Source organism: Ilyonectria robusta, assembly GCF_021365365.1.
Source record: "Ilyonectria robusta strain PMI_751 chromosome Unknown BGZ61scaffold_2, whole genome shotgun sequence".
Lineage (NCBI taxonomy): Eukaryota > Fungi > Ascomycota > Sordariomycetes > Hypocreales > Nectriaceae > Ilyonectria > Ilyonectria robusta.
The window spans coordinates 531,695-555,907 of NW_025764436.1; the positions used below are offsets into that span (position 1 = coordinate 531,695).

General features: G+C 55.9%; 7 protein-coding genes across 7 annotated transcripts; 5 read left to right on the forward strand and 2 right to left on the reverse strand.

Moving 5' to 3' along the window:
* Positions 1–102: 102 nt before the first annotated feature.
* BGZ61DRAFT_526610 (uncharacterized protein) lies at positions 103–1,107 on the forward strand (the record flags this gene model as incomplete). The annotated part of the gene is made up of 4 exons (XM_046252985.1): positions 103–348; positions 400–465; positions 522–762; positions 818–1,107. The coding sequence occupies 4 exons, from the start codon at positions 103–105 to the stop codon at positions 1,105–1,107; spliced, it is 843 nt and encodes a 280-aa protein (XP_046110333.1).
* A 430-nt stretch (positions 1,108–1,537) lies between these two features.
* On the forward strand, positions 1,538–2,848 carry BGZ61DRAFT_340985 (uncharacterized protein; the record flags this gene model as incomplete). The annotated part of the gene is made up of 1 exon (XM_046239363.1): positions 1,538–2,848. The coding sequence occupies one exon, from the start codon at positions 1,538–1,540 to the stop codon at positions 2,846–2,848; it is 1,311 nt and encodes a 436-aa protein (XP_046110334.1).
* A 330-nt stretch (positions 2,849–3,178) lies between these two features.
* BGZ61DRAFT_526612 (uncharacterized protein) lies at positions 3,179–5,530 on the reverse strand (the record flags this gene model as incomplete). The annotated part of the gene is made up of 4 exons (XM_046252986.1): positions 3,179–3,913; positions 3,968–5,248; positions 5,327–5,385; positions 5,455–5,530. 4 exons carry the CDS (start codon positions 5,528–5,530, stop codon positions 3,179–3,181), a joined length of 2,151 nt encoding a protein of 716 aa, XP_046110335.1.
* A 622-nt stretch (positions 5,531–6,152) lies between these two features.
* BGZ61DRAFT_471965 (uncharacterized protein) lies at positions 6,153–6,771 on the forward strand (the record flags this gene model as incomplete). Its single annotated transcript, XM_046248275.1, has 2 exons — positions 6,153–6,670; positions 6,702–6,771. 2 exons carry the CDS (start codon positions 6,153–6,155, stop codon positions 6,769–6,771), a joined length of 588 nt encoding a protein of 195 aa, XP_046110336.1.
* A 189-nt stretch (positions 6,772–6,960) lies between these two features.
* Positions 6,961–9,450, reverse strand: BGZ61DRAFT_341643 (fungal-specific transcription factor domain-containing protein; the record flags this gene model as incomplete). Its single annotated transcript, XM_046239432.1, has 6 exons — positions 6,961–7,049; positions 7,103–7,804; positions 7,855–8,573; positions 8,624–8,675; positions 8,729–8,759; positions 8,986–9,450. The coding sequence occupies 6 exons, from the start codon at positions 9,448–9,450 to the stop codon at positions 6,961–6,963; spliced, it is 2,058 nt and encodes a 685-aa protein (XP_046110337.1).
* Positions 9,451–12,347: 2,897 nt separating this feature from the next.
* On the forward strand, positions 12,348–13,743 carry BGZ61DRAFT_440442 (uncharacterized protein). Its single transcript, XM_046244480.1, has one exon. The coding sequence runs from the start codon at positions 12,586–12,588 to the stop codon at positions 13,453–13,455; it is 870 nt and encodes a 289-aa protein (XP_046110338.1). The 5' UTR covers positions 12,348–12,585; the 3' UTR covers positions 13,456–13,743.
* Positions 13,744–19,401: 5,658 nt separating this feature from the next.
* On the forward strand, positions 19,402–20,360 carry BGZ61DRAFT_81180 (uncharacterized protein). Its single transcript, XM_046257114.1, has one exon. It carries the CDS (start codon positions 19,564–19,566, stop codon positions 20,161–20,163), a length of 600 nt encoding a protein of 199 aa, XP_046110339.1. The 5' UTR covers positions 19,402–19,563; the 3' UTR covers positions 20,164–20,360.
* Positions 20,361–24,213: the final 3,853 nt, after the last annotated feature.

Sequence of the window (24,213 nt, forward strand, 5' to 3'; positions counted from 1 at the left end):
GTCCGGAAGGGTAATTTGATGTACAGCCAAGCCTCGATGATCGGCCACTGAACATCCGGTCGATGCTGAAGTCGGTCGATGAACACGAGCAAGAGTCCAAGGATGCTCACGGGGAAAAATACCCTCATGTACGTCAAGGGGTCTCTCGTCGCCAATATTTTCCTCTCCGGCCTGCAGCTTTACGGATCAGTGTCCTCTGGATCCCTGTCGCTGTTCACCACCATGGCGGACTCCATCTTCGATCCCATGTCTGGCAGAATGCTTTACCTATTGCACCGCGACGTGGACAAGGTCGACCCCAATAAATTTCCCTCTGGGGGCGCTCACATTTTCACTGCGGGCAACATTGTATTCTCCGTCGTTATGTTTTTAGTTTCGTTTGTCTTGATAGTCTTATAGGGCCGTGATCTGGCAGTTGGATCAGAGGAAGAGACAAAAGGGTTCAACCTGCTATCGGTCATCGCTGTGCAGGAGTATTTGTCACTAAACTCGTCCCGTTCTTCCTATGCTGGACGGCCAAGGACACCTACTCGCAGGTTGATATTCTCTGGAGAGATCACCGGAATGATATGCTTATCAACGGTTTCGGTATCCTTACCTCCGTGGGTGGTAGTAAGTTGCGATGGTGGCTTGATCATGCTGGAGCCATCGCCTTATCGGTTCTCATTGCCGGGTTCTGGCTGGGAACAGCATACGAAGAGTTCCAAATCTTGATTGGAGTCACCACCGACCGTGAGGTACTTCAACTCATCACTTATATATGTGAGTCATGACGATTCCCTGTCCTCAGAAAGATAGAGCTCAACTGGATATGTAGCCATGACGCACTCCCTAGTACTCGAACGGATCGATACTGCCCGTGCATACCACAGCGGCCCACGCTTGCTCGTCGAGGTTGATATTGTCATTGACCGAAACGAGCGTTTGGAAGTTGCCCATGATGCCAACCAAGACCTCCAGATCAAGTTGGAGAAGCAGCCTTGCGTTGAACGAGCCCATATCCATATTTATTATGAGACCCGTCATAAACCAGTTAGTGAGACTATGAGCGATGTTGGACCTTTGCCAATGTGTGATTGGGAGCACGGTCTTAAAAAGCTCACGTAAATGCATTAACCTTGCAAATTGACCAATTAACATTATATGCCATAGATGGAAATCCATTGTAAAAAGGGATTCGTATTAATGAGATATACACTCAGTATAGAGGTAATAATTCTATCCTAAGAATTGCAGTTGGTAGCACAACTTTAGCCTCAAACATCAATCAATGATTGGCGCCCACTCCTCGTCGCCATGTAATGCGGAATAGTCCCACTACATCGTATTCTCCGCACTCACACCATTATCATCCACTCACCACCACCATCTCATCTCACCCGAGCCCACCACACAGCTCAAACCCGGTCACGAAGCTGTGAACACGTCGACACCCTCCAGAACTCACACCCACCACACTCCTCAAAATCTGGGGAAGCGCCGATTTGCACTAGCACTGTCATTTCCACACCCTTCTTCGCCCCGGCGAAGTGACACAATGTGCCAGCAACACCCCCATGACCCCGACGACAAAGCGCATGACCGCGAAGGACATCGCGACAGCGCTCGCCGGCATGACACACTCCCTTTCCCATGGCACCTCCCCGTCTGCGACGCCCACTGCCACCCGACCGACACCATGGCGTCGGTCGCGGAATTCCCCGCCATGCGCGCCGCCGGCCTGACCGTCATGTCGACCCGGTCGCAGGACCAGGATCTCGTCGCCGACGTGGCAGCGCGGCATCCCGCCCTGGACCAGAGCGCCTTTTTCGCACGCCGCTTGGGGGCGAGCGGCGATGGTTCTGCTGGTCCGCCCGAGACATTTGTCGTCCCGGCGTTTGGCTGGCATCCTTGGTTCTCCCACCAGCTGTACGATGACCAAGCACCGGAGCCCACATACCGGCCCGCCACCTCCGTCACCGGCCCCGGCGCCGACCACACCTCCGGAATCTCCACCGAAGACGCCGCCGCCGCCGCAAAAGCGGCCCACTATGCCTCCGTCCTCGCACCGGCACCCTCTCCGTCCTTCCTCGCCTCGCTTCCAACCCCCATCCCCATCTCTGCCTTCATCTCCTCCACGCAAACTCGCCTCCTCGACCACCCGCACGCACTCGTCGGCGAAATCGGCCTCGACAAGGCCTTCCGCCTCCCGCAGGCTTGGAACGCCTCCGCCCAAGACTCCCGCGATGACGGCCTGACGCCCGGCGGGCGCGAGGGTCGACTGCTCAGTCCGCACCGCGTCCGAATGGAGCACCAGCGCGTTGTTCTAGCAGCGCAGCTGCGTCTCGCAGCCAAGATGCGCCGCGCCGTGAGCGTCCATGGCGTGCAGGCGCATGGGGTGTTGCATGAAACACTCGCCACGACGTGGAAAGGACATGAGCGGGAGGTAATGACGCGGAGGAAGCGCCGGATGGTTGCACAAGGCGCCGAGGATTTCTCATCGGACTCGGAGGATGAGGATGACGCAAAGGAACGGCCTTACCCGCCGCGAATCTGCCTACACTCCTTCAGCGCCAGTGTTGAAGTCCTGAAGCAGTATCTGCACCCAGCGATCCCTGCGCGCATCTTCATATCCCTCTCCGCCTCCGTCAACCTGAGTACAGATGCTGGCCGCGCCAAGACTGACGAAGTTCTGCGTGTTGTGCCTGACGATCGCATCCTCATCGAGAGCGATCTGCACACGGCTGGCGAATTTATGGACACCGCACTCGAGGACATATGCCGCCAGGTGTGTGAGGTCAAGGGGTGGACGCTTGAAGACGGCGTGGCACGTCTAGCTAAGAACTACGAGGAGTTCATCTACGGCTAGGAAGAGGGGCAATTGCATCTTCTGAGTTCATAGACATTGCATGTGGATAGAGAAAAGGGGGTTGGTATTTAGTTGTATTTATGTAGTACTTGATATACGGGCTTCAATCATTCATCTTTTAACCCATAGCTAAGAAAAAGACGCCTAGAAAAAGAAAAAGTCCCGCTCGTATACGATATACAAGCGCTGGGGGTTATCGGAAGCGCAAGAAACAATGAACCAAAGAGGAGCAAGGGTTATTAATGGAGGACCCCCTGAAAAAACTCTATGACCAAGAAAACATCAAACAGGAGTTACAAAGAGGAGGGACATGGTAGAACATTCCACATTCTAGTGCTTGGAGTCTCCAAGCAAATCACTGGTGGTGGATGCAGTGGTGGATGGCGAGTAGTGGGCCGCGCCGGGCATATAGCGGCACCCGTCCGAGACAACGGAGGCGTCGTGGGTCTCGTCGTCATACGAGGGCAGACGCTCTTGACCAGTCATGAAGCCGGGGTACTGCGCCGCGGGGACGTCCTCGGGGATCATGGGGGGACGCGGCGGGGGAGGAGGGCCGTGTGGAGGAGGAGGACCATGAGGAGGGGGACCAGGGGGAGGAGGGCCGTGGTGAGGGCCGTGGTGAGGAGGAGGTCCATGGGGGGGAGGAGGTCCATGAGGGTGAGGGTGAGGGTGGTAGTAAGGATGAGGGTGGAAGTGGTGAGGAGGACCCCGGGGAGCCATATCTCGGTGGGTGCGACCCTCCTCAGCAGCAACAAGACCCTCGACCATAAAGGCAGCCTCGCGGAACCGCGCAATCTCTTGCTCCATGGTGACGCTGTCTTCGCTGGAGGATCGGTGGTGAAGCATGGCCTGCTTCTCCTCGTCGTAGTCGCCGGTCCACCGGGCTAGAATGCGGCGGATTGCGGTCTGCAGGGCGTATCCACGAGTGCGACGCTCTCGGTGAAGGGCACGACGGGACTCGGGTGTCATGTGGTTGGCGCGGCGGCGCATGTAACCAAGGCCGATTATGCAGAAGAGGGCGAGGGCAATCCCAGCCATACCGAAGCCCATGAGAAAGGAGCGAGGCTAAGAATGATGTTAGCAAAAACTAGGGGTTTCTTTTCACAGATTTGGACATACCGGAGGATGGTGGTGTCCGCCGTGCCCGTGGGGACCGTGTGGGCCGTGTCCATGACGATGAGGAGGTGGGTGGCCTTCATGATCAGGGGGAGAGGGGCGCTCGTCCTCGTCAGACTCCATAGGGGGAGGGTGCATAGAGAACTCGTCGTCGCCAGGTCTTCCATCATGAGGGCCATCGTGGGGACCACCGCGGTGGTGATCGAACGGAGGCTCGCCGTGGGGTGGGGGATGATCGCCATGCTCATGATCGCCATGGTGAGGAGGAGGAGGCGGCGGCGGAGGAGGGAACTCGTCGAAAGGCGCGTGGGGAGCCTGGCCAGGAGGAGGAGGAGGAGAGACATCGTCATAATCAGGCGGATGGGGTCGGTCGCCGTCGTGAAGAGGAGGAGGACGCTCACCATCCTCAGGAGGAGGAGGGAACGGGTGCTCGCCATCTTCAGGGGGAGGAGGCGGGTGCTCTCCATGGTGAGGAGGGTGAGGCGGCGCGTGGCAGGGAGGACAGAACGGAGGAGGCGGCGGCGGGAAGGGTCGCGAGTGGTTGCCAGGGAACTTGTGGTGGCCTCCATCTCCGTGGTGAGGGCGTTTGCGATCCGGGTGATCCCATCCATGACCGTTCTCGTGCTCGTGGCCGGGCCCGTGGGCGAAGAAGCCGCCGTACAGGCCGCCGGCCGTGTGCTTGACCTTGTCGGCGAGGGCGCGCACGACGCATTGCACGTCGTTGCACTCCTTGAGCATAATGAAGATCGGGGGAGGCGGGGGGCGCCGGTGATGGTCGTCGTTGCCGCCGAGGCGCTCGCGGATAGCCATCTCCTTGGCGTGGATGAGTTCCATCAGCTCGTCGACCTGGTCGCGCAGAAGCTCGAGCTCGTGGATCTGAGCCTGGAGCTCGTCATCCGGGTCGGGCATCTCTTGGGACGGGCGTTCATGGGCCGGAGGGCTGTCATTCCCCGGTTGGGCCTCTATCAAGGCGGAGGCGGAGGCGGCGCCGCCCAGCTCGAGGATGACGGCCGGGGTGGTCTGGCGGAAGGTCATGGCGAAGTCGAGGTCCTTGACGGGCTCGCCGTCCAGGCGGTCGACGGTGAAGCGCAGGAGCTTCGCCTCGGGCCCGGCGTTGGAGCTGATGCAGGAGAAGACCCAGTGGGCGCCGAGGATAATGTCCTCGCCGACGGGGACGACGCCGGATCCGGAGCCATCCTCTTTTTGCTGGAGGTGGTGGCCGTTTACGCGGAGCTTGGTCGGGCCACAGATGTCCTCGGTTTCCTGGATGTCGAGGCGGAGGGTCTGCGCGAGGATGCGTTAGTACATGGGGCCCGGCGGGCGGCATGAAAGTTGACAACGGCCGGATAGGTTTGTCATTACCAGAGAGTCGATATCATGTTTCCCCGTGGGGATATCCAAGTCGACGATGGCCCACGGCTCTGTCGCGGTGTCAGTCAGGCTGCGGTGGGGGGAGCGGCGTGTAAGCGCGAGCGAGGCAGGCAACCCACCATTCAGACTCAAAGACGAAGCCCTCGCCAGCGCCGGCGCCAGCAAAAAGGCGGCAGCCTTGGTGAGGCCGCGCATGTTGGGCTAGGCCACCAGAACTCGACTCTTGCGTTGGAAACGTCGAATGTCACGATGTGCCTCAGAGCCGAGGGGGGGTAGGCAGCGGCGGTTGAGGATCGAGGATCCACGTATACGTTTGCTTCAGGCAGATGGCTAAATAGGTGCGTATCCGATGAAAGGAAAGAGAGAAAAGGCAGGAATGCCGTGAATGTCAGGCGGGAAAGGGTACAAATGAAGGGTGCCTGGAAAAGAGGCGCTGTGCAATGCAAAAGCGCAGTTGACTGCGACCAGGACTGGGGCAGAGGCGAGGCCGATAAGACTCTAGAGGGTGCGAGGGACGCGCGGTGCCATGGGACAGGTACGTAGGCACTGTGGGCCCTTTTGGGGGGATCACGAAGACGCCCCAAGCTGGCAAGTCGTTTGGGGGACACAATGAACGCAACTGGGCCGGCACCAGCTGCAAAGACGCCAGGAACGGGAAGATCAAACCAAACAGGGATGAGACTATGAGGCCATGAGGCAAAGCGCCAAAAACCCACAAACTCGGGGAAATTGAACCCTTCGTCCTCGTCGTCATCGCCTATATTCGTATAGTACGTACGCGGTACTCGGGCTGCTGGCGTCATGGCGCTGGTGCGTTATGGCGCAAGGCCCCGGTCGGTCTGCCCGTTGTATTTACTGCTGTACAAGGCAAGTCTTCTTCGTCCCTCGTCCCTTGTCCCTCGTCGACGTCTCCGCGTGGGAAGCGGGCCAGGCTGCGCAATCAATCGACTTCATCAACCCACTCATCGCGGCTGGTTGTGGCCCATCACCACCACCAGCCAATCAGCGCCGACGAGCTGACGAGTCCTTCGCTCAGCCCCCGTCCACGCTTGTCCTGGTCCTCCAATCACTTGCCCCGGTCGCCTCAATTGCAAGCAAGGCCCGTATGTGGGGCCGGGCGCCTTCGGCATCTCCTTCCGGACCCTTTCCTTTTGCAACACCAGATGAACATGCTGCCGAGAACGGGAACCCTTCTATCCACCTTCTGTCGGCTTGCGGCTGGCTTACCGTTGGACGCGCCGTAATCTGCTCCCCTGGCGAGCTGTCGACTGAATCGTACGTAAGGCGTGCTGCACAAGTTAAGGCTTGCTGCGTAAGGCTTGGTGGAACCAACTTGTAAGTGCATTCGCAGAACTGGTCATTGCAGGGGTCTAAAACGTGCCTCTTCAATATTCCGCTCGTTCGCATCGTTGAGAAATGATCCAAATGAACCGTAGGTATATCCAACTAACATGATCCAGAACCCCCTGTTCGCACCACACATGGTGAAACTTCCCGTCTTCAGTCGACCCTTCTCAACTCGATCCCATGCAGAGCGCCATGCTATCCGTCATGCAATCCAAACATCAACAAAATCGTCCCCACGCGTGCTTCATTTATTCGTTGTCTGTGAACTCATCCTCGAGTCACACAAGAAACTCGCTCAGTACCTGCACTCGCGTCCGAGCCACATCGGAGTCTTCACCCATGACCTGCATGATCTGAATCATCCTCGCTATTGCCATGTTAGCAGGTTCTCGCTAGCTACAGTTCACCAAGTCCACTTACTAATATCAGCTTTCGCCCTCACAAGCAGCGGATCCCTCGCCATGGCCTCTGAGCCGCCGGGCTCCCGAGACGCCTCACGAAGAACATTTCCGATGCACAACGCCTCCAAAAACGCCCGATGGTTAAAGACCCACCAAACCCGAGCCTCTGTCTCAAGAAGTGCGAACAATAAGAAGAATGCGCTGATGGCGTCGTGTGCCGCTTCGAGCGTGCCCCGGATGTTGACTGGAACATCGGGGCTTTCGGAGGCGTGAACCAACATCAAGTTGTGGAAGTAGTTGCTCGTTAGGAATAACGTCTGCCGAACGACCCGCTTGTTGGTCTTGGACAGTGCAGTGATGCTATCCGGATCCCATGATCTAAACACATCCGGAAACGATCGATACACAGCTCGGAAGTCGGCAATCAATTTCGACTTGTGCCTTGCGGTAGTGCAGATGGGCACGTCTAATGACCTGGGGGAGCAGATTGTCTCCTGAACCAGGTTCGCGAGCGTCCAAGAGCCTCGAATATATGCCGTGTCCGTAGGGTCGCTATTAGCAATCGAGGAGCCATCATCCAACAAGTCCTCGACAGACACATCGGTATGTGTTGCTGAGGGTGGTAGAGACAGGAGTACTGTCAGAAATGTATCCTGAAGCAAGACGGCCTGCCAGAGTTTCCTCCGCTGCTGTTTCTCAAAGAGACTAGCATTGGGTGTTACTGGGCAGAGTTAGATTACGCGTTTTGGGCTTTCACGGGGCAATACTCACCAATATTTGGGTCGCGATGGAGGCCCATGGCATAGGCCTGCCGGATCAGGATGCCCGCAAACGCCCATCCATCTGATGCGTGGTTGTCGTTTATGAGGAAATATGTCATGAGCACCATGGCCTGGATTGAGCGCAATGAGGCGCTGCTCAGATAGGATGATACCCGTAAGGCTTGGTTGCTGGCCGATGCGTAGAACTCGGCCGTCTGCTTTCGCTCCCGGGGTGATGTTGACGTTGTCACGAACTGAGTGCCAAGAGCCAGCATTACAAAGATCATAGCGATGAACGACGGGTCCACATCATTCTTCTCTGGCTGCCCCATTTGCCAAAAGTGCTCATAGTCCGCGTAAAAGGTTTGTCGATGAATCATGGGATAAACGGGGTCGACACACTCGAAGTAGCGGCTCAGCAGGATGTCGGCCTGGATCTTTTCCGGGAGGACGGAGATGACCTCGGGTAAGCCTCCCTCGCAGGTCCAGTAATTTGCAAAGGGGTGCTCCGATCCAATTCCAAAGACATTGCTGGCGGTGGGTAACGAGTAGGGAACGTTGGAGAGAAGGCCGATGGAGAGGGCGACAGCTCCTCTAGATGTGGCCCCCGGATCATTGGAGATGCCTCGATCGGCGATGTTGGGAATTGGCGACTTGCCACTAGAATCAGCCTTCTTCTTGGGAGCCTTGGTCATCCGTCGGCCATTGGCCGCTGACCGAGTCGTCTCCCTACATAGTGGTCAGCATTAAGCGAGGGAAGCAGTCGGGAGACAGCATACTCGAGGAGATTTGCGACATGAGCATATCTGCATTCGGTTTGACGTTTTATACCTGGCGGGAGTTAGTACCACCGCGAAAGAGAGGAAAATAGCGGGTGTTCTTACAAGCAAGGCAGTGTGGTCGGCCTCTATCGCACTATTGGCGGTCGTTAGTGATTCGGCAAGAACATCCAGCTGCGACATTATCAAGATCAAGGAGATGAACACGAGATATGCGTGGGCCATTGGCCAATGAGGATAGAGGATTGTGACAGGTTATTGTTGAGATCTGGGGTGGCAGAAGTGGGCACATCTCAACCGAGATAACCAGGAATACAAGACGGGGATAGAGGGATGCAAGTCGTCGGGAATGAACTACGCACCTTGGTCTTGCGCTCCACGCACTCATGGCACGACAGCGTGGGCTTGTTGCGCTTCTGCTTCTTCTTGGGAGGCTCATCGCCATTGATAGGCTTAGTGTCCTCCTGGTCGTCGCTGTCCTGCTGATAGTCGCTCGGCTGATGATGGCGAGAGCTTGAAGCATTTCGGGAAGCTGAAGGCAGCTGGTGGGAGACGGAAGTGGGGGAGGTGACGACGGAGGTGGAGGATGCGGATCCCGGCGTCAGCGCAGGGCCGCCAGCCGTTGAATGGGAAGAGGCGCCGCGCGCAGTGCTGAAGGGCGACGCATGGTGCGCGTGGTGCGCGAGCTGATGCGACTGGTGCTGCGGCGGATGTTGATGGTGCTGGTGTTGTTGGTGTTGATGTTGGAGCTGGAGCTGTTGGTGCTGGTGCTGGTGCTGGGGCTGCGGATGCGCGTGGTGCGGATTAGGGCGCTGAGACAGGTCCATCGAGCCGGTGCTTGTGCAGCCACTACATTCGCCGTCTCCAGACCCGAGGAGATGGCGAGTAATTCCTGCGTAATCCCGGGCCGCGATCTGGCTCTACCAACGAGCCAACGGATTGAGGCTCTGGCTCTGGTGCACACGCGCACGCGCTGCTGTGGTGTCGCCAGCCGGGAATAAACTGACGGGAAGCGCTGCTGCGCAGTGAGCGGGAACAGAACAGTGGACGCAAAGACGCAAACGGGGGGGAAGCACAAGGGGCGCGCGGGCGTATCGGTTGTTTCGGCTTTGGGCTTTGGGCGCTGGGAATAACGACGGAGATGGACGGCCAAGATGGATGGAGACGGCACGCGGGAGGACGGGCGGAGTCGGACAGAACGACGCCGGCGGACGGCAAAAGAGGTGCGTAATAGCTGCGTAATAGATGACAGGTTATTTCGGTACCCGCGACAGCATGGACGGCAAACGCGCAGAACGACGGGCTGTCGGTGGGAATAAGGCAGCCTTGAACAGTGAAGAAACCCGGAAAAGAAAAGGGAATTGGAGACGGAGGGGTGGGAACTTTACTGAGAAGACCCCGAAAAGGCGGGGGCGGAGCGCGGATTCCATGCCCCCAGTCCAGTGGGCAGTGACCAAGGCACCTAGCCCAGTGGCACAGTACCGCAGGGCGCCCAGCGAGCGTTTGGGTTTAGTACCTCCTCTAGAGGTACTAGTCGTAGGTAGGTCGCAGGTAGGTCGTAGGTCGTAGGTCGTAGGGGACGGAATACACGGAGTAGCGGCATTCGGATTCAGGGCAGTGAGGAGCCCAGCAGCTTCTCCGGGCACCCAGCGGAACTGGAGGGTGCGTGTTAGCGTCGGGCAGAGACCAGAAGCATCGGACGAAAAGACACTAGTTCTATGCGTACTTGTCCGACAATGGCATCTACACGGCTTTGGCCAGACACCATTTAAACAGAAAACACCTCAATTCGAGAAAAACCTCTTCTGCTCTGACCTTGGCTACGGAACATGGCCGTCAAGCCGCTGGCACCTCCCGTCGTAGCTACCGTGGGCCCTCCCCAGCTCCCCAGGGCTCCCTGTGCTTTCGGTAGGCCACTGCCGTGCTACGTAGGCTCTTGTATGTACCGGGCCATGGGCGCTACGGCCGCCACTTCACAGTGGGCCGCCGGGTCCTTGGGCGTCCCGAAAAATACACCGCCGCGCTGCCAAGCCGACCACTCCAACGGTAATTGTGCAACCCTGCCTCACAAGTACGCGGACTATCGTCATTTCTCGTATGGACTCTATTTCGATCCCAAGGATTATCCCACTCACTCCCTCAATCGGCGCTCCCAAGGCGACATGTTCGACTCAGGTTCTACCGCGAAAATGGGATAGATAGTGGGATGGCCGAGATGAACAACCAAAGAGGCCTCCCCCTATCCCGTACCCCCCGGAGCCTGATGACTCGAGTGTAACGTCCAGCACTCCAGCAAGTGCCGCCTCCGGCTCCGGCGAGCCACTCCCAATGGATGTCATCATTCTTCATCCTTGGAAAAACCACTCCCGTGGCTGGCCTGGAGCAAGCCACGGCTGGGCCGGTGGCTCCACCGAGGCGCCGCCCCCGGCCTAGACTAGCCAGCGAAGACGATGGCCTCGACGACGAGAACCAGCGTTGGGAGCGGCTGAGAGAGGGAAGGGAGAACAGCAGCGGTGATGCTGATCCGGGCTTCGGCGATTGAATCGTGAAACCGCCATGTTGCGGGAAATGTCGTCCCGGCAATCCCTTCAGCCTTACTCCCAGCCGCCACTCCGCCATTTATACGAATGTCTGTGAAGCCATTGGCCCTAGCGATTGAATCTATTTATCCCACAGCCAGCCCTACAATCCCATTAAACCCCATCCATCCACCACCCCGAGCTGCTCGGAGCTCGGTACGTAAGCGACACCGGGTGACAAACCCATGCCTCGGTAGCTGACGACAACTCCTCTCCATGACAGCCCTCTTTGGCGACAACAATTCTCCGCGAAGACGTACGAGGCATTGGCACACTTCTTCCAGACCCAGACCAGAACCAGACCTGAACTCAAACTGGCCTCACCATGTGGCAACAGCCCCCGGATCTCGAGACACCTCGGGCTAGTTCCAGCCTGAGTCAAACGGGTGGCGCCTCGAATCCAAGACAGGTCCCCGGCTCACTGCGGAGAGGCAGCGGGACGAGACTCATGCTAGTGAGGCACCGGACTGTAATTGGTGCTGAAATTACGAGGTATGTGTGAAGAAAAGCCCAATGAACGTGGCTTTCCTCCTGTTTTTCCGTTGATCGACGACGCCATCTAATCTCACATTCGTCCTCTCGTCGATTCTCGCGGCAGTCATTCTCAGCCCAGCCTGACGAGCTATCCGCTTTTCAAGCTAGCTCTCGCCCCAACCCGTAGGCCTGGGCCTCCTATCGGCTTCCCCTCAGGACCCCAGGACCTGGTTCGTGGCCAATAAATGTCCCAGGAGACGATACCGGCCTGGGTAAGGGCTATTGACGGCGCGAGTGACATGATTGCCCAACAAGGCGCACGCGTCCATCCCTCTCAGGGCTTCGCGGCGGCTCACTTTGATTTCCACCGTCTCTTACGGACATGACTACCGTACGTGGTAAGGAGTATTGCATTTCCAAAGTGACCCAAGCTTTGGCTTCACCGCTAGAGCTTAGAGGGAAGCAGATCAAAAAGGAACGAACGTAGCTTCACATTTAGTCGGGCTTGATTACATATACAAGAGTCATGCATGTGCGAGCTGGTATGGATACATGACCACGTACATGACGAGAATACGAAGGTTAAAATCAACGCCAAAACGCCCCGTGAGCACCGCCACACCATGGATCTACGAGAAAGTGAATTGTGCATTGAATGGATTACGACTACTATCAGATCAGCATTGACTTCCCTCTTGATTAACGTTAACTTAACTGAAGATGTTACCATTTTTAGTAACATAATGAAACGTAACTTATCCCCTGGGTTGGTTACTCTTATCCGAGAAACTCAAGCCTCTCACAAGTGGGGTCAAACGTCACCACTTCCAACGTCATCCAAGCTCGCCGCAACTACACACAACTTAGAGTCATCTTCCTCAAGATCCAAGCTCGCAATTTGCAACATCCATGAGGCCTTCCACCATCCCATTACAACGTACGCAGCTCATATTTCGCCATCTTCATCATACGATGGCAGCCGAGAATCCTGCCGCGTCCCCCGCTCCATGGCGGGGCCTGTTCCTCGAACATATTCAAGCCATGGACCTCCCTACATGCTCCTTTAGCACTCTGCATTATGAGCCTCCATCTTCATCGGGAGCCGCACCCCGGATCACTCCTCGGTCTCGAACTGTCGTTTTCCGTGGCCTGTGGGCCTCGCTAGCTCCCAACCCCAAGAATCCAGCGCCGCTAAATCCCTCCGCGTATGAGAGCGATCTCCTGGCTATCACAAACGATGCCCGTATGCAGAAGACAGCTGAACTCTCTGAATCCGGCACTTCATCCGCATCATCACTCACGCCTCAGACTGGTGGTGGTGGCCCCGTCGAGGCCGTGTTTTGGGCCGTCCCGTCCCGCACTCAGTGGCGCATACGTGGACATGCCTACGTTCTTGGCCCAGACATCGACTCCGAGGCTGCAGAGCCAGTGAAGACAACCATCCAGCACCATATGCGCCTCACTGGCAGTGACGACGCCGCTGATTGGAGCTGGGAACGTGAGCTGACGGCGCATTTCGGCAACCTCAGTCCTGGGATGCGAGGATCATTCCGAAACCCTCCCCCGGGAGCGCCGTTGAGCGAGGAACCGGCGCCGGGACTGGGATTGGGCCACACGGTAGAGGATCTTCATGACAAGATTGCGAGAGAAAATTTCCGGGTGGTAGTGATTGTACCAGATGAGGTGGATCAGGTAGACTTATCGAATCCGGAGATTGCGCAGAGGTGGAACCACAAGTTGGTTGAGAGCTCCTGGGTAACCACTGAGGTTTGGCCTTGATTGGAATAATAGACACTCTTTGGCACGTCTATTTGAGTGAGATGCCTGGTAAACCGCGTTCTGGCCAACCCTCCTGGTGAAATCGACCACGTTCGAAGTGTTCCAAAAAACATGCGGACCTAGATTGCGTCAGGAGTTGGATACTTGAGGACATCGATTCGTTAAATGTGCAAGTTATAAAGTGAACCCAGATATTCGTACCTACATATCTATAGAGTACATGGTTGAGACCAACCAACTGTAGTCGTCTTCGACTTGGAATCCGTCTTCGAAAGTATATTCCTCGTTGCAGATAAGAACTATCACTCCTCTATTGTTTATACCAAGAGGTTAGGGTGTCCTAGTACACACATACCCAGAGGGGGGACTAGAAGCTCAACAGTAAAAAAAAAACACCAACAATAGTATCAACAATACAGGCCATATACCCAGTCCATTCAAAGGTCAACAACACACTCAGATATACTAAGGTTTCTAGTCCAACTGGTTACCCTACCCAATACCTTAATGAGCTGTCTATTGTTTATACAATTGTCGTATACATTCAATCCAATGTCAACAAGCCCCTTGCCCAGAAAGACGAACATAGTTTGGGGATGAGCACGGCTGAATGCAGACGGGTCTTGTCCAAATTGTCACAATAGTCTTCATAGAAAATTACGAGAAGTAGCTAATTGCCTTTACAAATGCTGGTTTATTTCATGGAACTCTAGGCATCATGGATATTGAAGTCAAGTTCGTGCTTGTCGCAAGTTTGCCCCATTACCATTCTACGTCACCGCCTCGTTTACAAAGCCATAGATCGATGTAATTGACACTCTATTCCACAAGCTTAAAGTTGAGTCACGTCATCAGCTAGAACAAGCAGGTCCTTAGTTGTTAAATCATCAGTCAAAACACTTCGAACCCAAACACACGAGCTTTATGACACCACGAGAAACGGATATTAAGGACGTAATGGACTTCGTTAGATCAATCATGGGTAGTATTTGGCACACTCTGATGACAATTTCTATCGTTATAGTGAAGAGTTCTTACGGCTTTCTCATCTGTAGTTAGGACATGGATGATTCCAGCTTCCCAGTACCATTATCTATACCAACGACACTCATGTTTCTTCCAACCTCAGAGGCAGTCACATTTTGCAAAGGGATGAAATTAAGAATAAATAGTATCACACGAGCCTTTTCGGGTTTGTTAGGGGCAGGCAGTATACCGATGTCAATTTTTTTTTGGCACATCTTCTGCTACAGGGTAGCTCCTGTTCTACAACTCACGAGAAGCGTCATAATAAGAAATGTGATAAGATCGAGCCCAGTTCATACAAGTGTTTTACAGTAAACTATACATTGTTTGGAGTATATGTGTTCTTGGGGCGCTTACATTCGTACCACAGCGAAGTTGTTCCAAGTAGTTTACTTGGTGGAACCTCTTGGACAATATTCCCGGCTTAAGATAGTGAAACAAGACGAAATTCCAAGTGCAAAACTACTGGATATTTTAATACAATCCTGGACCATCAACGTCGAAGTGGTGACATTCTCCTAAACAATGTCTTGCAAGGTCTCATTGGAAAAGTCCAGCGGAAATATTGTCCAAGAGGCTCAGCATCGGGATATTTACGTGATGGAGGTAACGAATTGAATGGCTAGAAAGGAGTTGAGTAGCACGGCTAATCTAACATGTTGCTTCGCTCGTCTGATTTCTGGTTGAAAGTCCTGCTTTGGCCATCTTGCCACAAGCTGGACAGCCACTCGCCGCGTTTTCTCAACGTAGCGAACTAAGAGCAACCTTGACAATCGGAAAGCCCTCTAACTCGTTGTGACGAGTTGCAGCTAGGCCGCGGCATGTGATTGCTATATGCTGTTCGGTTTAGGAAATCAAGAAGGTAGGTCTGGCTCGGATATGTCTCAACGGCACTATCTCAGCTACAAACAACCCCGCAGCTCCCAGGAAGTATTGAAACTACAGTGTTCTTCTCTGAGGACGTCGGCATATGCGTTTGATTGTCCATGTAACTGATTATTTTACATGCAAAATTTCCTCCCATGACAGTCTTGTTCGATAAGATCTTACACAAATACAACACCAATAATCACTGGACATGGTCATCACCAATCGGCAAATGAAACTACGACCCTCCTCAGCAAATCAGTCAGAGCGAGCATTGAACAGACTTCCCAACAAATCTCCGAGCCGTCTTCGGTCTCGATTGGGCTGCACCGGCCCAACGCTAACATGGGAATCTGCGACAGAAGCGGCTTAAACTGCCGCGAGTTCCAGATCCTCCACCAACAATCACCCTGCCATTATCCCGCGATCACGACCCTCGCCCAGCCACTTCAAAGCCATTGGCCGATCTGCATGACACCGCAATCCGTCCTGCATGGCATTGCCCAGTGATTGCCGCCGCCGTCCTGTAACCGAGACGAGAGCGTATGTGCAGCCATCCATAGTGCGTCGGTCGTCTCGTCTGCTCCACCGGGCGAAGGACCGTCTCCATCACGGGACGGGAGCCCCCACCACTAGAACTACTAGAGGAGCTACGATGCTTGATTGTAGTTGATGGCAATTTGTCACAACGGCGGCCGATCAAGCCAGCCGCCGGGGTTCATGAGCTGTCACCGTACCCACCGGGCGTAACGCAATGTTGGTGATCATTGTAGAGTACTTACACAGCACGGGTCAGCACGATGACAGATCGGCAAGGCCCTGCAACGGGCGGATGCAGAAAGCCTCCGAGCGCAATGACATCTCCCCGAGGCCCGTGATTTATTCTCATGGCATGTTTTTTTGTGCGAGTGGATGGCCGATGACGGGATCTCCGAATGGGGTTCGCCAAGGCGCAGAAGACGATGCACATTGGCACGCGTTGGGAATAGGTAGTATGCGGAGCCCATGGCCGTACCTCGCAAAACGTGAGACATGCAGGTTCGATGACGACGGGTTTCTCGACTGACGGCGGTGACAGAGCGACAAATGCGTATATGCACCCAACCAACCACACCGAGCTCAGCGCGCGGACTCCGTCCGTGATGTTTCGCTCGACACGGGGGTGGAGGGAGCGGGAAAGGCAGCAAGGGTCCAGGGCGCGGAGCGGGCATGCGGTCGAGCGGAGACGTAGTGGTAGGTGATGGCTTCAAGGTGCAGAGAGGTAGAAACAGCCTGCCATACACGGTGAGACGTCTGCAACTTTGCAACGGGACTTTCCACAGGCGCACACGCACGCGCACGCACATGCACACACGCACAAAGCTCGAGTTGGATACGATAGGAAGGTTTCTTCCGCCGGGATTCCAGACGGGCCAGGCGGCACGGTTCCGCTCCCATCGCTTCATCGCTCCATCACTTCATCACTTCATCACTTCATCGCCGCCGCATCGCCGCATCACCCAAGCCGTGTCCTTGCCTCCTCACGCCCTCTGCTGCCTCATCGACTCACCGGGATGGATCCCCCTCGGCGCGGACAAGGCCTCGATGCGGAACAACGAGCAGTCACGGCGCGTCACAGGTCTGCCTCTGCTGACCAGGCCACTCCGCCGTTTATCCCTCTTTGCCTGTTGGCCCGCGTCACGGGCTTACATAGACTTTTGCCAGGGCTCGTTCGCCTTCCGGACTGCGTACATGATCACCCTCTGGTGCTAATTCCGCTTCGGCTGTGGTGCAGACGCAGGCGGCAGACATCCCTGCTCCGCTCCTCCACTCGGTCATTGCCCTGCCTGGAGGAGCGGGAGAGGCTGGGAACCTGGACGTTGCTTATTAGATCCGTGCGGCGGTGCGATGCGAAACCGAGCTGTGGCTTGCGGCTAGGGAAAAAGGAGTTCGGTGGACCAAGTGTTGGTGATTCACGAGCAGTTGTCCCCCGACTTTTTGTGTGCTGCTCGGTTCGTCGCCGGACTTCGGTCCTCCGGGCCCCCGGGTCTTCTGGTGTTTGGAACTCACGGCGGCCAAGACCGGTCAATTGCGTGCCAGCAGGTGAAACCAGAGGGCCGGCAAATGAAATGCTCCTGGGCTGCAACCTCCCAGTCTGATATAGCCCGCTGGGTTTGAATATAGGATACCCTCCCAGCCTGTCATTCCTTCCGCCAACTGCATCCCGGAGGGTGTGCAAGTAATGAACGACTGGTGGCCGGCAGGGAATTGAGCTTGGCCGAACGAGGTAATGGCAGGTTGCGACGAAATGGCGGGGCGCTTAACGGCATGATGAACGCACAGTAAGCTGTACAGATGAGCCGATCGGAATAGGAACCACCAGCCAACACGTGCGTAACGTCAGCTAATCTGGGATCATCATCATGGAGAGTTTTCGGGGGGTTTTCGTAAAAGCGTCAGATGTGACACTGCGGAATTATTGTCCTCCGCATTGCCGGCGATTGGTGAAGATATCTAGGGCTATCCAGGGCTGCTTGAACAACCGATCGTCCTCCATTTTCAGTCCAACCAACCAACCAACCAACAAAAAATGTGGCGGCCCGGCAAATTGAGCTTCCCTTGACCGAGGTCGTTGGATTCCACGTGCCTGCTTTTGCAATCGAGGTGGTTGGCAATGGAGATTAACTCTCCCCCCGGTGCAAGCTCCGTGCCTTGCTCTCCGCCCGTCCTCCATTTCCATCGGTTAAACGTGGCGACGAGGGTTTCAACCCCTTGACGCAGCAGCCAACGATAGACTTGCCAGGCGCCGCGGCCTAGCTGGAGAGGAGCACGCCATATCTATCGCCGCGTAACGGACGTGCTCGATCCGGGTGGAGCGGCCTTTGCCTGGAGCGGTCAAGAAGGCCACGGCATCTGTCACTGGGGCCGGGGAACAGACCGAGCGTCGTCGACGGCGTGGTTTTGTGGCCGTTTGACGGCAGCTACTGTCGAACAAGGCATCTCCGGCGAGTGGCCGGCAGATTCCCATGTCGTCACCCGTGAGGCGAGTTGTCTCTTTTTTTGCACTGTGAGAGTTTTGGGCTCTCAAGGATGGCCCGGTCGTTTTGGGGACTTCCGAGGGATGGTCGCTTCTTCTGCTTCCGCGGGCCAATATCCCTGTTGAATACGCTGCGCTGTGCCAAATCCATCCATTGTTGTCGCGTTCCCTAGCAAGCCCGTGATAGGCGGCTAAGCACGGATCATAGATAGGGTGAAAACGGCAGAAAGGCCACTCACTCTCTTTTCTTTGACCCCTTGACTTCCATCATGTGTATTGCCGTTTGAGATAATGTCTGCTGAGCGGCTGCAGACGAACTGTGCATATGCTATGCATCTCAGTCACATTCCGTTTATTCTCAACCTTTTTTCTGTCCAGACATTAGGCGAACTGGCTCCACAGCTCTTTGACATTGACAATGTTCGCCGATAATTCACTTGGCATGGGTCACGAAGTAAGTGCCCCTCTTCCAAAGGTCTAGAACCTCAAGACTCTGCTTCTTCAGCCCTATGATGAAAACAACAATGATCATCGAGTAACGCATGCCCCCCGACGTAGCATTGAGCTCATCTTTCAGGCCATGCCCACTGATAAACCTTCCATGTCTTCTAAGCGGAGTTTCTTCACATCAAAGGCCGTGCGGCTGTCCATTCCAAAGTGGCTCCTCCTATCTTCCGTTACGAGGCCCAGTATCCTAACCTGGAAGTGCGGGGACGAGGGACATGAAGGTTTCAGGGTAATCCTAGCCCTGCTCAAACGCACAATAAATCGAATAGAGCTTTCCAGGACGCGACAGACACCGTCAGTCAAATCCGGTTTACCTCGCACACGAAGCCATGTGGCACACTGTTCCGCTCTGCGTCACGGCCTCTAGTCACGATTATATACATGCAAGGGCGGGTTGGCTTGTTGGGCGGAGGCTCGTGAGTCCGCCAGTCCCCGAACAGCGAAAATATCCGATCGAGTTTGACGAGCTACGCTGGGACGTGGATCGGCGAGGTGGGTTGGTGGACATCTGTTGGTGATCGATCTGAAAAACATACAGCCACCTGATTTGGCTTTTTTCATCTCAAAATTAGTGATTCCTGATTCTGCTTAGTTTGCTGCAAAGAATGTGACGACAGTGATGTATTGGTGATTGGTACTGCTGAGAGACGCAACGGGAAAGGGAGCCACCCTCAAGGTCAATCACCATACCGATGACTGAGTACGGAGCCTCAGGAAGATCAGGAGATGGTATCAAGATGTGGGACAGTAACCGTCGCCCTTCGTTTGTTGGTAGACAACAAGGATCAATGGTGCGAAACCGAGGGCACGAAAACGTACGGGAGTGCAGATTAGGCGTACGAATACGCACGAATACGTACGAAGTATGTCCGACCGGAAATATCGCCGTCGGTAGCGGCATGGGGAGGCGAGGTGTCAAATGTCAAGCGCCCTGCCCCTTGACGTTGCTGTCATCTCGCCAGTCAACGTGCTTGCTGCACATGGTGTGGCTGCCGTGCATCGTGCCCAGCCAACATGATACATACCTGTCACCAACATCAACGGGAGCCGAAAGACTTCGGAGGCAGGTCTCGGAAGATGGAAGAAAGGAGGCGTCCAGTCGGAATGTGGAGGCAGAAAATGACTTTCTTTGTCATCGCCATGGGGTTCGCATTCGTTTCTCGTCTGTGCGATTTTGTCATGCTACTGACTGCTGCGCCTGCAACGGTGCTGTGGTCATGCAAAGCGAAAGCAGGTCTCAGGACGACATCCAGACATTGCATGATGGGGAAACCCTGATCATGCGTACGTGATAGGGCAAGGTTGTGCTGATCCTCCTCACGAGGTCTCACAGGATGTCTATCTTGCACACTCCAGACACTTTTAGTCCCGGGCAATTATCATCTATGTCCCAGCCTCCACAGCCAGACAGGCTAAAACAAGCTCGACGCAAGCGCTGGGAGTGTCAAGATGTTACGCCGTCAGGTTTCGCCCCGAGTCAATGCATCCTTGACTTGACTTGGACCTGAGCAACACAGACTGACTATTAGCGCCGGTCACGTCGCTACGGGGCGATCCGTGGATCGACAGACACATGACGGGCTATTTGTAGCTCCAGGCCAAAGCTCTGCTGCCGTCGGCGTTGATGTACCTAAAATCATACCTCAGAAAGTCGGAGGTGACCCCCAATGACTGTGGGGTGACAGATCAGGGTTGCAATGCCAGCGCTGGGACCTTCAACTGCGACATCGTACACCGCCGGACACTGACAATGAAATCCGTTCCAAAACCTTGGTCCAAAGAAAATAGGACCGGTAGCCAGCTGCATCGACCAGGCCTAAGCGGACAGAAATGAATCAACAAGGCCAACGATCGGTCGTAAGAGCAGCATCTAGCGATGTCTCGGTAGATCCGTACGGTACGGCAATGCATCATATTGCGGTCCACCCGCCGACCCCAGCTGAAGGCATGGGGAAGATTGGATGAGGATCTGCCCAGTACCACAGGAATCGAAGCTCCAAGTGGATGCCGAGGTCAGGTGATACCCAGCCAACGCTTGCAAGCTGCATTGGCAGCAGCTGGACAGGGAATACATCCCTAACGAGAGACGCGAGCTTTCGGGGGAACCATGTTGATGGCAAGGGACCAATCTCGCCAATATCGATGGTGAGTGCCGATGACGCATAGGAAGGTGGAGCGAAACGAGCATGAGAAAAAAATCCCTTCACGGTCAACAAAGCGGTGACCCTTGGTTCTCGTTTGGCTGGGCGCAGAAGTGAGTTGGCCGCCGACGGACATGGTCTCGCGAGTACGGCTCGCCGCCAAACGCCGATCCGCCGCCTCAAACGTTCTGTAGGGCCTTCGGACGAGCGCGGGGCCACGGATAACGCTTGGTAGCATAGGTGGACATGGGTTTCTTTTACGTGGAATGTCGACGAGTTCAGATTATGCCCAGTATCGACTTGCCGACTTGTCGCTGCATCGCCGGCGCTGCTGCAGCTGCCGTCGATCTCCAGTGGGGGCCGGATGGTGGCCAGGCCTCGCCTGTAAGGGATGCGCCATCAGGCTTTGTGGTTGGTGTTTCACCTCCTCATCGCTTCTTAGAGAGGAAGCCGTTATGCACTGGGGGGGAAGAAATGGAACATGGACAGTGTCCAGCTCCACCCATTCGCAAGCAAACAAGTCTCAATGTGACGGGGGCTTCGGACAAGATGATGACTTGGGATGTTGGTTGGGGGGGGGGGACTAACGTAGCCGTGTAAGAATTAGTTGTTTGTTTAAGACAAGAACCAACAACAAGACAAGATGCCTGTCAACTCAGCGAGAGCGGTGGAGGGGAGGGGGGGAGGGTCTCCCTCGGCATTGTGATGCATCACCTCCGCGATTGATGGCCAACGAGATTGCCGGTTGGCATTGATGTGGCAATGGAGGTTGGGGTTAACCATGCACGCTCAGAGCTCTGGAGGCTGAATGCTGAATGCTCGAGGAAACTCTGAGTGGGCTATTCAATGGGGTCCGGCCGGTGAGGGGGCTTAGGCTTAGAGGGGCGGGTGGGGAGGATGACATTGCATGCAGATTGATGTACGGCAGAGACGAGCAGCCAGAAACTTGAAAAGGGAGAGAAGAAGCAGTGCGGGCTTGTTCGGTCGCCGGCTGTTGGTCGGATCGAGCGTCTAGATGAGTCTGGACGCGAGTCCGGGAGGTCTTCTTTGGCTGTTCAATCAGCGCCAACACGCGTTGTTGGTCGGGTGTCACCTACCTACTTAGGGGCGGATGGACCCAGCCAACAGACGGCGATACAGCCAGACACACGCAACAGAACAAGGCTGGCTGATGCCAGACAGCCTTTCCCTGTGAGACTTCCGGATGGGGGAATCGCAGCGAACTGGTCCCTCGCGAAGGTGCGCAACCAACTCAAGCTGCTTGTGGGATGATGCAGCTGCACTACTGTGGCAGGGCGCTCTGGGGCCTGGCCGCGGCGCATGGCACAAATCCAGGACTCCATTTCCCTTTTAGGGATGGGATTGGCATTCCATCGACGACCTGTCGAGAGTGGCGGTGGGGGGAGAGGAATCAAATTCCACGCTTCAGCAAGGACAGGCAGCTATAGTTAGCTACATGAGATTGAACTAGTACCACAATTACTTTGCCGACTACACAAACATCGTCGGTAGTTGACAAACAGTCTGTAGCCGGCTGAGCGCGTGCAGAGCAGTAAATTTCGAACTCCCATCCTCCGTGCGCATGGATGGGTGCGATACAGATGAGAATGGAAGGATGGAAGCGATCCTTAGCTATCAGCCCGTCCCTGCAACCCTTCGGGGGGCGCCGCCATCCATCTTTCGCGACAGAGCTCTGACGTGGGGTACGACCGGGATCAGATAGCCAAGGCTTCTGGAGAAAGATGATCAACATGGCCGTGGTGATCTGCCTCCGGGCGTGCGACGCGCCTCGGCGCTGTCCTGCAGGGTTAGCCCCCCGAGGGCTTGCAGACGACAGGCGCCTCGCTACTCGTTCCGTACCTCCGTACGTGCATTCACCATCCCCTTGAGGCGGCATCTCCAAAATGGGCCATTGCCGGGTTGGAGTGGTGAGTTTTGTGGGAATGCCTGGATTCAAGGTGAGGTCAGGTCAGGCAGGTCAGGCCAGCATCAGTCGGTTAACGAGGCGGGCCTGAAAGCAACGTCGTGAGTTTGCGACAGCCGTGGTAATTCTTCTCGCTGCCCGTACCGCTTTAGGGTCTCGGCGGATTGTTTGAGTGACACATTTGCTCGGCGAGATGTCCTCCAGCAAGGGAGAGCTTCTCGACGAAGCCATGCCATCTGGCACTGTAACGCTCCGGGTTTTTCGTACTCTTCGGGCGGCGGGCCGTGGGCGGGAAGGGCAGCGCATCGGATAACGGCGCAAGAATCTCCCAATACGGGGTCCGCGGGCGATGCGGAGGCACGACGAGCTTCCGATGCCCTCCTCCCGCCCCGAGCGCTTGGCACGGGGGAATATCTTGCGGATATCGTGGCAGGTGAGAATGAAGGGCTCTGGGGCGCACAATGCCATGAACGACTGTGGCACCGGGCCGGGGTTGCACGAAGGGCGATCGATGACGGTTGCCTCCATTTCTTGTGTTCCCAATATATGGCTACACGCACGCATGGGGGTTCGACGGGGACGCATTTCCATCGACAGGAGGTATGTATCCGCGCTCGGTCGTTTGAAGATGGGCTGGATGGGGTAGGTCCTTTGACGAACACCCGCGATCCATGTCATGGAGCGTATCTGAGGCGGTTCATTCGACCCGGTCCGACATCGACATCGAACAGCGAGCATCCTCCAATGCCTAATTCAAGCCCGCAACCCCACCCCCTCTTCGCGTTGTTTGCCCCTTCGCCGCCCGTACATACAAGGACCGGGCTCTTTTGCGCACACTTCGACCGAGCATATATTTGCATACTTTGTGATAAACGACGTCCGTCGTGGTTCGAGCACGTACTGGCGTATTTGCGGCTCCCTCCCCCACCTGTCTCGCCCTCGCCGGTGATTATTTACTAACAGCTGCCCTCTCCGGGGACTCCTCGCCGCCCGCACTCGGGGACCTCGTGGCCGGCTCGGGGAACAGCTTGGCAGGCTCGGGGACTACCCTGCGGCGGCTCATCGGGCCCGCGGGTAGCGGGCAGAACATGGAAAACTCGACAACGCCGTGGTAGCGCCTGCGGAGGTGCCTGTGTTAAAACGGCCGGTGGCTGCAGGAGGGCGCAAGGCTACGGGTGCGCGTGTGCTTGCGCGAGTGCGTCTGTGGGTTGAAGCCGGGAGCGCTCGGTGGTGATCGAGTCAGAGGATGCTGAGTTGAAAGGTGATGACGGGTGTTG